The following is a 13341-nucleotide window of genomic DNA, read 5'->3' on the forward strand; positions in this document are numbered from 1 at the left end:
TTTCTCTCTAACATGGTTATATAGTGACTGTACTGACCACCATGCTGTCTCTCTAACATGGTTATATAGTGACTGTACTGACCACCATGCTGTCTCTCTAACATGGTTATATAGTGACTGTACTGACCACCATGCTGTCTCTCTAACATGGTTATATAGTGACTGTACTGACCACCATGCTGTCTCTCTAACATGGTTATATAGTGACTATACTGACCACCATGCTGTCTCTCTAACATGGTTATATACTGACCACCATGCTGTCTCTCTAACATGGTTATATAGTGACTATACTGACCACCATGCTGTCTCTCTAACATGGTTATATACTGACCACCATGCTGTCTCTCTAACATGGTTATATAGTGACTGTACTGACCACCATGCTGTCTCTCTAACATGGTTATATAGTGACTGTACTGACCACCATGCTGTCTCTCTAACATGGTTATATAGTGACTGTACTGACCACCATGCTGTCTCTCTAACATGGTTATATAGTGACTGTACTGACCACCATGCTGTCTCTCTAACATGGTTATATAGTGACTGTACTGACCACCATGCTGTCTCTCTAACATGGTTATATAGTGACTGTACTGACCACCATGCTGTCTCTCTAACATGGTTATATAGTGACTGTACTGACCACCATGCTGTCTCTCTAACATGGTTATATAGTGACTGTACTGACCACCATGCTGTCTCTCTAACATGGTTATATAGTGACTGTACTGACCACCATGCTGTCTCTCTAACATGGTTATATAGTGACTGTACTGACCACCATGCTGTCTCTCTAACATGGTTATATAGTGACTATACTGACCACCATGCTGTCTCTCTAACATGGTTATATAGTGACTGTACTGACCACCATGCTGTCTCTCTAACATGGTTATATAGTGACTGTACTGACCACCATGCTGTCTCTCTAACATGGTTATATAGTGACTATACTGACCACCATGCTGTCTCTCTAACATGGTTATATAGTGACTGTACTGACCACCATGCTGTCTCTCTAACATGGTTATATAGTGACTGTACTGACCACCATGCTGTCTCTCTAACATGGTTATATAGTGACTGTACTGACCACCATGCTGTCTCTCTAACATGGTTATATAGTGACTGTACTGACCACCATGCTGTCTCTCTAACATGGTTATATAGTGACTGTACTGACCACCATGCTGTCTCTCTAACATGGTTATATAGTGACTGTACTGACCACCATGCTGTCTCTCTAACATGGTTATATAGTGACTGTACTGACCACCATGCTGTCTCTCTAACATGGTTATATAGTGACTGTACTGACCACCATGCTGTCTCTCTAACATGGTTATATAGTGACTGTACTGACCACCATGCTGTCTCTCTAACATGGTTATATAGTGACTGTACTGACCACCATGCTGTCTCTCTAACATGGTTATATAGTGACTGTACTGACCACCATGCTGTCTCTCTAACATGGTTATATAGTGACTGTACTGACCACCATGCTGTCTCTCTAACATGGTTATATAGTGACTGTACTGACCACCATGCTGTCTCTCTAACATGGTTATATAGTGACTGTACTGACCACCATGCTGTCTCTCTAACATGGTTATATAGTGACTGTACTGACCACCATGCTGTCTCTCTAACATGGTTATATAGTGACTGTACTGACCACCATGCTGTCTCTCTAACATGGTTATATAGTGACTGTACTGACCACCATGCTGTCTCTCTAACATGGTTATATAGTGACTGTACTGACCACCATGCTGTCTCTCTAACATGGTTATATAGTGACTGTACTGACCACCATGCTGTCTCTCTAACATGGTTATATAGTGACTGTACTGACCACCATGCTGTCTCTCTAACATGGTTATATAGTGACTGTACTGACCACCATGCTGTCTCTCTAACATGGTTATATAGTGACTGTACTGACCACCATGCTGTCTCTCTAACATGGTTATATAGTGACTGTACTGACCACCATGCTGTCTCTCTAACATGGTTATATAGTGACTGTACTGACCACCATGCTGTCTCTCTAACATGGTTATATAGTGACTGTACTGACCACCATGCTGTCTCTCTAACATGGTTATATAGTGACTGTACTGACCACCATGCTGTCTCTCTAACATGGTTATATAGTGACTGTACTGACCACCATGCTGTCTCTCTAACATGGTTATATAGTGACTGTACTGACCACCATGCTGTCTCTCTAACATGGTTATATAGTGACTGTACTGACCACCATGCTGTCTCTCTAACATGGTTATATAGTGACTGTACTGACCACCATGCTGTCTCTCTAACATGGTTATATAGTGACTGTACTGACCACCATGCTGTCTCTCTAACATGGTTATATAGTGACTGTACTGACCACCATGCTGTCTCTCTAACATGGTTATATAGTGACTGTACTGACCACCATGCTGTCTCTCTAACATGGTTATATAGTGACTGTACTGACCACCATGCTGTCTCTCTAACATGGTTATATAGTGACTGTACTGACCACCATGCTGTCTCTCTAACATGGTTATATAGTGACTGTACTGACCACCATGCTGTCTCTCTAACATGGTTATATAGTGACTGTACTGACCACCATGCTGTCTCTCTAACATGGTTATATAGTGACTGTACTGACCACCATGCTGTCTCTCTAACATGGTTATATAGTGACTGTACTGACCACCATGCTGTCTCTCTAACATGGTTATATAGTGACTATACTGACCACCATGCTGTCTCTCTAACATGGTTATATAGTGACTGTACTGACCACCATGCTGTCTCTCTAACATGGTTATATAGTGACTGTACTGACCACCATGCTGTCTCTCTAACATGGTTATATAGTGACTGTACTGACCACCATGCTGTCTCTCTAACATGGTTATATAGTGACTGTACTGACCACCATGCTGTCTCTCTAACATGGTTATATAGTGACTGTACTGACCACCATGCTGTCTCTCTAACATGGTTATATAGTGACTGTACTGACCACCATGCTGTCTCTCTAACATGGTTATATAGTGACTGTACTGACCACCATGCTGTCTCTCTAACATGGTTATATAGTGACTGTACTGACCACCATGCTGTCTCTCTAACATGGTTATATAGTGACTGTACTGACCACCATGCTGTCTCTCTAACATGGTTATATAGTGACTGTACTGACCACCATGCTGTCTCTCTAACATGGTTATATAGTGACTGTACTGACCACCATGCTGTCTCTCTAACATGGTTATATAGTGACTGTACTGACCACCATGCTGTCTCTCTAACATGGTTATATAGTGACTGTACTGACCACCATGCTGTCTCTCTAACATGGTTATATAGTGACTGTACTGACCACCATGCTGTCTCTCTAACATGGTTATATAGTGACTGTACTGACCACCATGCTGTCTCTCTAACATGGTTATATAGTGACTGTACTGACCACCATGCTGTCTCTCTAACATGGTTATATAGTGACTATACTGACCACCATGCTGTCTCTCTAACATGGTTATATAGTGACTGTACTGACCACCATGCTGTCTCTCTAACATGGTTATATAGTGACTGTACTGACCACCATGCTGTCTCTCTAACATGGTTATATAGTGACTGTACTGACCACCATGCTGTCTCTCTAACATGGTTATATAGTGACTGTACTGACCACCATGCTGTCTCTCTAACATGGTTATATAGTGACTGTACTGACCACCATGCTGTCTCTCTAACATGGTTATATAGTGACTGTACTGACCACCATGCTGTCTCTCTAACATGGTTATATAGTGACTGTACTGACCACCATGCTGTCTCTCTAACATGGTTATATAGTGACTGTACTGACCACCATGCTGTCTCTCTAACATGGTTATATAGTGACTGTACTGACCACCATGCTGTCTCTCTAACATGGTTATATAGTGACTGTACTGACCACCATGCTGTCTCTCTAACATGGTTATATAGTGACTGTACTGACCACCATGCTGTCTCTCTAACATGGTTATATAGTGACTGTACTGACCACCATGCTGTCTCTCTAACATGGTTATATAGTGACTGTACTGACCACCATGCTGTCTCTCTAACATGGTTATATAGTGACTGTACTGACCACCATGCTGTCTCTCTAACATGGTTATATAGTGACTGTACTGACCACCATGCTGTCTCTCTAACATGGTTATATAGTGACTGTACTGACCACCATGCTGTCTCTCTAACATGGTTATATAGTTACTGTACTGACCACCATGCTGTCTCTCTAACATGGTTATATAGTGACTGTACTGACCACCATGCTGTCTCTCTAACATGGTTATATAGTGACTGTACTGACCACCATGCTGTCTCTCTAACATGGTTATATAGTGACTGTACTGACCACCATGCTGTCTCTCTAACATGGTTATATAGTGACTGTACTGACCACCATGCTGTCTCTCTAACATGGTTATATAGTGACTGTACTGACCACCATGCTGTCTCTCTAACATGGTTATATAGTGACTATACTGACCACCATGCTGTCTCTCTAACATGGTTATATAGTGACTGTACTGACCACCATGCTGTCTCTCTAACATGGTTATATAGTGACTATACTGACCACCATGCTGTCTCTCTAACATGGTTATATAGTGACTGTACTGACCACCATGCTGTCTCTCTAACATGGTTATATAGTGACTGTACTGACCACCATGCTGTCTCTCTAACATGGTTATATAGTGACTGTACTGACCACCATGCTGTCTCTCTAACACGGTTATATAGTGACTGTACTGACCACCATGCTGTCTCTCTAACATGGTTATATAGTGACTCTACTGACCACCATGCTGTCTCTCTAACATGGTTATATAGTGACTGTACTGACCACCATGCTGTCTCTCTAACATGGTTATATAGTGACTGTACTGACCACCATGCTGTCTCTCTAACATGGTTATATAGTGACTGTACTGACCACCATGCTGTCTCTCTAACATGGTTATATAGTGACTGTACTGACCACCATGCTGTCTCTCTAACATGGTTATATAGTTACTGTACTGACCACCATGCTGTCTCTCTAACATGGTTATATAGTGACTGTACTGACCACCATGCTGTCTCTCTAACATGGTTATATAGTTACTGTACTGACCACCATGCTGTCTCTCTAACATGGTTATATAGTGACTGTACTGACCACCATGCTGTCTCTCTAACATGGTTATATAGTGACTGTACTGACCACCATGCTGTCTCTCTAACATGGTTATATAGTGACTATACTGACCACCATGCTGTCTCTCTAACATGGTTATATAGTGACTGTACTGACCACCATGCTGTCTCTCTAACATGGTTATATAGTGACTGTACTGACCACCATGCTGTCTCTCTAACATGGTTATATAGTGACTATACTGACCACCATGCTGTCTCTCTAACATGGTTATATAGTGACTGTACTGACCACCATGCTGTCTCTCTAACATGGTTATATAGTGACTATACTGACCACCATGCTGTCTCTCTAACATGGTTATATAGTGACTGTACTGACCACCATGCTGTCTCTCTAACACGGTTATATAGTGACTGTACTGACCACCATGCTGTCTCTCTAACATGGTTATATAGTGACTGTACTGACCACCATGCTGTCTCTCTAACATGGTTATATAGTGACTGTACTGACCACCATGCTGTCTCTCTAACATGGTTATATAGTGACTGTACTGACCACCATGCTGTCTCTCTAACATGGTTATATAGTGACTGTACTGACCACCATGCTGTCTCTCTAACATGGTTATATAGTGACTGTACTGACCACCATGCTGTCTCTCTAACATGGTTATATAGTGACTGTACTGACCACCATGCTGTCTCTCTAACATGGTTATATAGTGACTGTACTGACCACCATGCTGTCTCTCTAACATGGTTATATAGTGACTGTACTGACCACCATGCTGTCTCTCTAACATGGTTATATAGTGACTGTACTGACCACCATGCTGTCTCTCTAACATGGTTATATAGTTACTGTACTGACCACCATGCTGTCTCTCTAACATGGTTATATAGTGACTGTACTGACCACCATGCTGTCTCTCTAACATGGTTATATAGTGACTGTACTGACCACCATGCTGTCTCTCTAACATGGTTATATAGTGACTGTACTGACCACCATGCTGTCTCTCTAACATGGTTATATAGTGACTGTACTGACCACCATGCTGTCTCTCTAACATGGTTATATAGTGACTGTACTGACCACCATGCTGTCTCTCTAACATGGTTATATAGTGACTGTACTGACCACCATGCTGTCTCTCTAACATGGTTATATAGTGACTGTACTGACCACCATGCTGTCTCTCTAACATGGTTATATAGTTACTGTACTGACCACCATGCTGTCTCTCTAACATGGTTATATAGTGACTGTACTGACCACCATGCTGTCTCTCTAACATGGTTATATAGTGACTGTACTGACCACCATGCTGTCTCTCTAACATGGTTATATAGTGACTGTACTGACCACCATGCTGTCTCTCTAACATGGTTATATAGTGACTGTACTGACCACCATGCTGTCTCTCTAACATGGTTATATAGTGACTGTACTGACCACCATGCTGTCTCTCTAACATGGTTATATAGTTACTGTACTGACCACCATGCTGTCTCTCTAACATGGTTATATAGTTACTGTACTGACCACCATGCTGTCTCTCTAACATGGTTATATAGTGACTGTACTGACCACCATGCTGTCTCTCTAACATGGTTATATAGTGACTGTACTGACCACCATGCTGTCTCTCTAACATGGTTATATAGTGACTGTACTGACCACCATGCTGTCTCTCTAACATGGTTATATAGTTACTGTACTGACCACCATGCTGTCTCTCTAACTTGGTTATATAGTTACTGTACTGACCACCATGCTGTCTCTCTAACATGGTTATATAGTTACTGTACTGACCACCATGCTGTCTCTCTAACATGGTTATATAGTGACTGTACTGACCACCATGCTGTCTCTCTAACATGGTTATATAGTGACTATACTGACCACCATGCTGTCTCTCTAACATGGTTATATAGTTAATGTACTGACCACCATGCTGTCTCTCTAACATGGTTATATAGTGACTGTACTGACCACCATGCTGTCTCTCTAACATGGTTATATAGTTACTGTACTGACCACCATGCTGTCTCTCTAACATGGTTATATAGTGACTGTACTGACCACCATGCTGTCTCTCTAACATGGTTATATAGTGACTATACTGACCACCATGCTGTCTCTCTAGGTCCATCATCAGGGGGCGGAGACATGGGGTGTGGGGGCGGAGACATTGAGTGTGGGGGCGGGGAGCTTTCGGACAGCAGCAGCAGTGGCTACTGGAGCTGGGACCACGGCAACGTTAGTCCTGCTCCGTCCCCTTCTGTCGCCGAGATGGACAGCAGCCCAGACGAAGGACTGCATATGGAGCTGGAGCAGGGGGGTGAGCTACATACAGCCGCAAGGTCAAAGGTGAGGGGGGGAGGAGGCTGTCGCCATGGAGATAGAGAGAGAAAATGGCATTTGAAGAATCGGTGAGGTAGCTGATGAGGTTTGTTTTGTTCTTCTCTCTGTCTCTCTCTCTGTCTCTCTCTCTCTCTCTCCCATCCATCTCTTTTTCTTTACCTCTCTCTACCTCTACCTGTCCCCTCTCTCTCTACCTCTCTCCCCTTCTCCCCCCTCTCTCTCTCCATCTTCCCCCTCTCCCTCTACCCGTCCCCTCTCTCTCTCTCTCTCTGATCACAGAGTTCTTTCAGAGGAACGTACAGGTGTCTGTGGCCTAGCTGTGGCAAGGTGCTCACGTCTTCAGTTGGGATGAAGAGACATGTCCGTGTCCTGCACCTGGGGTGAGTTCCCCTCTCAGCCATCTGGTTTAGAGAAACACATGCATGTAGCCCAATTATATTGTTAACTTACTCTGTCTCCCTCTCTTTGTCTCTCCCTTCCAAATTAACACGCACACACCCTGGCACACACACACACCACACCCCGGCACACACACACACCACACCCCACCCCGGCACACACACACACCACACCTCACCCCGGCACACACCTACAGCAGTGGATCGGAGCAGTCCCCAAGAGAGGAGGACTTCTACTACACAAAGATCTCCTGCGAAGCTCCAGCAGACCCCTCTCCCGTCTCCCCTCTTCCCCCAGACCCCTCTCCCGTCTCCCCTCTTCCCCCAGACCCCTCTCCCGTCTCCCCTCTTCCCCCAGACCCCTCTCCCGTCTCCCCTCTTCCCCCAGCCCCCCTCCCGGCTTCGTCCCCTCACGTCCCCTGGGCGTCCTTTGGCTCCCCTCTAAGCCCTGATCCAGATTCCGGTCTCCAGATCTCCTCCTCAGGGTCAGGGAGCTCCAGGCCCAGCTCAGGCCCAGAGTCAGCCCCAGGCCAACACAGACCTCTTAGCCAGTCTGCCCCCAGCTCCTCCTGGCAGATACAGACAGATCATCTCTATCAGGTAGGTGACCTTGGTCTGGCCCTGGTCTCTTTTTCATTTCATATATATTCCACTCAGTAACAATCGCCACTGTTTTCTAGGGCGTACTGGGTCTGCCCTGACCTGCAGAGGGTCAGTGCTTTGGATGTTGAGATCATTTGCAGTTCATGATTGTTTATTCATTTTTATGGTTTTAGGCTGGTTTTTCTGTTTCGTATTTCAACCAACTTGTCTTGTATGGCAAGGCAGTGATGTTGCATTGTGGAATTGTTTTACGCGTTGTGTTTAGAAACAACAGCTAGCCTCCTTGAAAAGAGTTTGACTAGAATTGCAGTAAAATAAATGTATGGGAGTTTGAGAGATGTCTGGTCTGTTGTTGTCTCCTGTCCTCCAGGCGTGTACTCCCCTCCAGGTAACCATGACCTCCTGCAGCCCCGCCCCCTGTTGTTGGACCCCTCCCACCGTCTCTAACCAGCACAGCCATCACAACACCCAGGTATGTCTGCTCTCCTCTCCTCTTCCTGGTTAGGCTCATCCTCAGCCGTTCCTTCCCAGGTCTCTCCAGAACGACATTATCTTGTGATATCTGGCTGACGTCTATGTCCTGGTTAACGTCAGAGCATCAGTAGGATAACAGGCGGATGTGATATTAATAGTAACTATTTAATGATTTCTTATTACAAGACATGCCTTGCTTTTCTCTTCCCCCTGTGCTCCTTCTCTCCTGCCCCCTACAGGTGGTGACGGGTCGCTGCAGGTCTGTGAGTGTGGGAGAGCAGTGGCTTCAACAGAACAGCGCCACCAACAGGCTAACCACCTTGAGAGCAGCCTCCCCGTCACTCACTCACTGCTCCTTCAGGTTAGAATTACTAATGACTACCTTTCTTCTCTCTCTCCTCCCCGTCACTCACTCACTGCTCCTTCAGGTTAGAATTACTAATGACTACCTTTCTTCTCTCTCTCCTCCCCGTCACTCACTCACTGCTCCTTCAGGTTAGAATTACTAATGACTACCTTTCTTCTCTCTCTCCTCCCCGTCACTCACTCACTGCGCCTTTAGTCAGCACCATCCTCTCCTTTCTTTTCTCCTCCTTTCCTTTCCTCTCTCCTCTCCCCTGTGTCTCAACTATCTCTCCTCTCCATTCTGCCTCAACTATCTCTCCATTCTGTCTCAACTATCTCTCCTCTCCATTCTGTCTCAACTATCTCTCCTCTCCATTCTGTCCCAACTATCTTCTTTCCCCTCTGTCTCAACTATCTTTCCTCTCCATTCTGTCTCAACTATCTCTCCTCTCCATTCTCTCAACTATCTATCCTCTCCATTCTGTTTCAACTATGTCTCCTCTCCATTCTGTCTCAACTATCTCTCCTCTCCATTCTGTCTCAACTATCTCTCCTCTCCTCTCTGTCTCAACTATCTCTCCTCTCCTCTCTGTCCCAACGATCTATCCTCTCCATTCTGTCTCAACTATCTCTCCTTTCCTCTCTGTCTCAACTATCTGTCTTTTCCCCTCTGTCTCAACTATCTCTCCTCTCCATTCTGTCTCAACTTTCTCTCCTTTCCCCTCTGTCTCAACTATCTCTCCTTTCCATTCTGTCTCAACTATCTCTCATCTCCATTCTGTCTAAACTATCTCTCCTCTCCATTTAGTCTCAACTATCTCTCCTCTCCCCTGTGTCTCAACTATCTCTCCTCTCCATTCTGCCTCAGCTATCTCGCCATTCTGTCTCAACTATCTCTCCTCTCCATTCTGCCTCAACTATCTCTCCTCTCCATTCTGTCTCAACTATATCTCCTCTCCATTCTGTCTCAACTATCTTCTTTCCCCTCTTTCTCAACTATATCTCCTCGCCATTCTGTCTCAACTATCTATCCTCGCCATTCTGTCTCAACTATCTGTATTTTCCCCTATGTCTCAACTATCTCTCCTCTCCATTCTCTCTCAACTATCTCTTATCTCCATTCTGTCTCAACTATCTCTCCTCTCCATTTAGTCTCAACTATCTCTCCTTTCCCGATTCCCAACTATCTCTCCTCTCCCCTCTGTCTCAACTACCTCTTCTTTCCCCTCTGTCTCAACTATCGCTCCTCTCCATTCTGTCTCAACTATCTCTCATCTCCATTTTGTCTCAACTATCTCACCTCTCCATTCTTTCCAAACTATCTCCTTTCCCCTGTCTCAACTATCTCTCCTCTCCATTCTGTTTCAACTATCTCTTTCCCCTTATGTCTCAACTTGCTCTCCTCTCCATTCTGTCTCAACTATCTCTCCATTCTGTCTCAACTATCTCTCTTTTCCCCTCTGTCTCAACTATCTCTCCTCTCCATTCTGTCTCAACTTTCTCTCCTTTCCCCTCTGTCTCAACTATCTCTCCTTTCCATTCTGTCTCAACTATCTCTCATCTCCATTCTGTCTAAACTATCTCTCCTCTCCATTTAGTCTCAACTATCTCTCCTCTCCCCTGTGTCTCAACTATCTCTCCTCTCCATTCTGCCTCAGCTATCTCTCCATTCTGTCTCAACTATCTCTCCTCTCCATTCTGTCTCAACTATATCTCCTCTCCATTCTGTCTCAACTATCTCTCCTCTCCTCTCTGTCTCAACTATCTCTCCTTTCCCCTCTGTCTCAACTATCAATCCTCTCCATTCTGTCCCAACTATCTTCTTTCCCCTTATGTCTCAACTTGCTCTCCTCTCCATTCTGTCTCAACTATCTCTCCTTTCCCGTCTGTCTCAACTATCTCTCCTTTCCTCTCTGTCTTAACTATCTTTCATTTCCCATCTGTCTCAACTATCTCTCCTCTCCCCTCTGTCTCAACTATCTCTCCTCTCCATTCTGTCTCAGCTATCTCTCCTCTCCATTCTGTCTCAGCTATCTCTCTATTCTGTCTCAACTACCTCTCCATTCTCTCTCAACTATCTCTCCTCTCCATTCTGTCTCAACAATCTCTCATCTCCATTATGTCTCAACTATCTCTCATTTCCCCTCTGTCTCAACTATATCTCCTCTCCATTCTGTCTCAACTTTCTCTCCTTTCCCCTCTGTCTCAACTATCTCTCCTCTCCTCTCTGTCTCAACTATCTCTCCTCTCCATTATGTCTCAACTATCTCTTCTTTCCCCTCCGTCTCTCAACTATCTATCCTCGCCATTCTGTCTCAACTATCTGTATTTTCCCCTATGTCTCAACTATCTCTCCTCTCCATTCTCTCTCAACTATCTCTTATCTCCATTCTGTCTCAACTATCTCTCCTCTCCATTTAGTCTCAACTATCTCTCCTTTCCCGATTCCCAACTATCTCTCCTCTCCCCTCTGTCTCAACTACCTCTTCTTTCCCCTCTGTCTCAACTATCGCTTCTCTCCATTCTGTCTCAACTATCTCTCATCTCCATTTTGTCTCAACTATCTCACCTCTCCATTCTTTCCAAACTATCTCCTTTCCCCTGTCTCAACTATCTCTCCTCTCCATTCTGTTTCAACTATCTCTTTCCCCTTATGTCTCAACTTGCTCTCCTCTCCATTCTGTCTCAACTATCTCTCCATTCTGTCTCAACTATCTCTCTTTTCCCCTCTGTCTCAACTATCTCTCCTCTCCATTCTGTCTCAACTTTCTCTCCTTTCCCCTCTGTCTCAACTATCTCTCCTTTCCATTCTGTCTCAACTATCTCTCATCTCCATTCTGTCTAAACTATCTCTCCTCTCCATTTAGTCTCAACTATCTCTCCTCTCCCCTGTGTCTCAACTATCTCTCCTCTCCATTCTGCCTCAGCTATCTCTCCATTCTGTCTCAACTATCTCTCCTCTCCATTCTGCCTCAACTATCTCTCAATTCTGTCTCAACTATCTCTCCATTCTGTCTCAACTATATCTCCTCTCCATTCTGTCTCAACTATCTCTCCTCTCCTCTCTGTCTCAACTATCAATCCTCTCCATTCTGTCCCAACTATCTTCTTTCCCCTTATGTCTCAACTTGCTCTCCTCTCCATTCTGTCTCAGCTATCTCTCATTCCCCTATGTCTCAACTTGCTCTCCTCTCCATTCTGTCTCAACTATCTCTCCTTTCCCGTCTGTCTCAACTATCTCTCCTTTCCTCTCTGTCTTAACTATCTTTCATTTCCCATCTGTCTCAACTATCTCTCCTCTCCCCTCTGTCTCAACTATCTCTCCTCTCCATTCTGTCTCAGCTATCTCTCCTCTCCATTCTGTCTCAGCTATCTCTCTATTCTGTCTCAACTACCTCTCCATTCTCTCTCAACTATCTCTCCTCTCCATTCTGTCTCAACAATCTCTCATCTCCATTATGTCTCAACTATCTCTCATTTCCCCTCTGTCTCAACTATATCTCCTCTCCATTCTGTCTCAACTTTCTCTCCTTTCCCCTCTGTCTCAACTATCTCTCCTCTCCTCTCTGTCTCAACTATCTCTCCTCTCCATTCTGTCTCAACTATCTCTCCATTCTCTCTCAACTCTCTCCTCTCCATTCTGTCTCAACTATTTCTCATTTCCCCTCTGTCTCAACTATCTCTCCTCTCCATTCTGTCTCAACGATCTCTCCTCTCCCCTTTGTCTCAACTATCTCTTCTTTCCCCTCCGTCTCAACTATCTCTCCTCTCCATTATGTCTCAACTATCTCTCCTCTCCATTATGTCTCAACGATCTCTCCTCTCCATTATGTCTCAACTATCTCTCCTCTCCATTATGTCTCAACTATCTCTTCTTTCCCCTCCGTCTCAACTATCTCTCCGCTCCATTCCTGATAGCTCCTCTATCTT

At 44.5% G+C, this 13341-nt stretch overlaps 1 protein-coding gene across 3 annotated transcripts in view; it reads left to right on the forward strand.

Moving 5' to 3' along the window:
* Positions 1 to 13341, forward strand: part of znf395b (zinc finger protein 395b) — a 33241-nt gene that overhangs the window by 18012 nt on the left and 1888 nt on the right. For 2 of the 3 annotated variants that reach the window (XM_014206189.2, XM_014206190.2), the window contains exons 5-9: positions 7374 to 7597; positions 7871 to 7971; positions 8187 to 8589; positions 8963 to 9064; positions 9306 to 9427. In XM_014206189.2, coding sequence (XP_014061664.1) covers positions 7374 to 7597; positions 7871 to 7971; positions 8187 to 8589; positions 8963 to 9064; positions 9306 to 9427 — 952 coding nt within the window. The remainder of the gene's footprint in view (positions 1 to 7373; positions 7598 to 7870; positions 7972 to 8186; positions 8590 to 8962; positions 9065 to 9305; positions 9428 to 13341) is intronic. The other variant, XM_014206191.2, reaches the window with a different exon arrangement.

Source organism: Salmo salar, chromosome ssa06 (genome assembly GCF_905237065.1).
Source record: "Salmo salar chromosome ssa06, Ssal_v3.1, whole genome shotgun sequence".
NCBI lineage: Eukaryota > Metazoa > Chordata > Actinopteri > Salmoniformes > Salmonidae > Salmo > Salmo salar.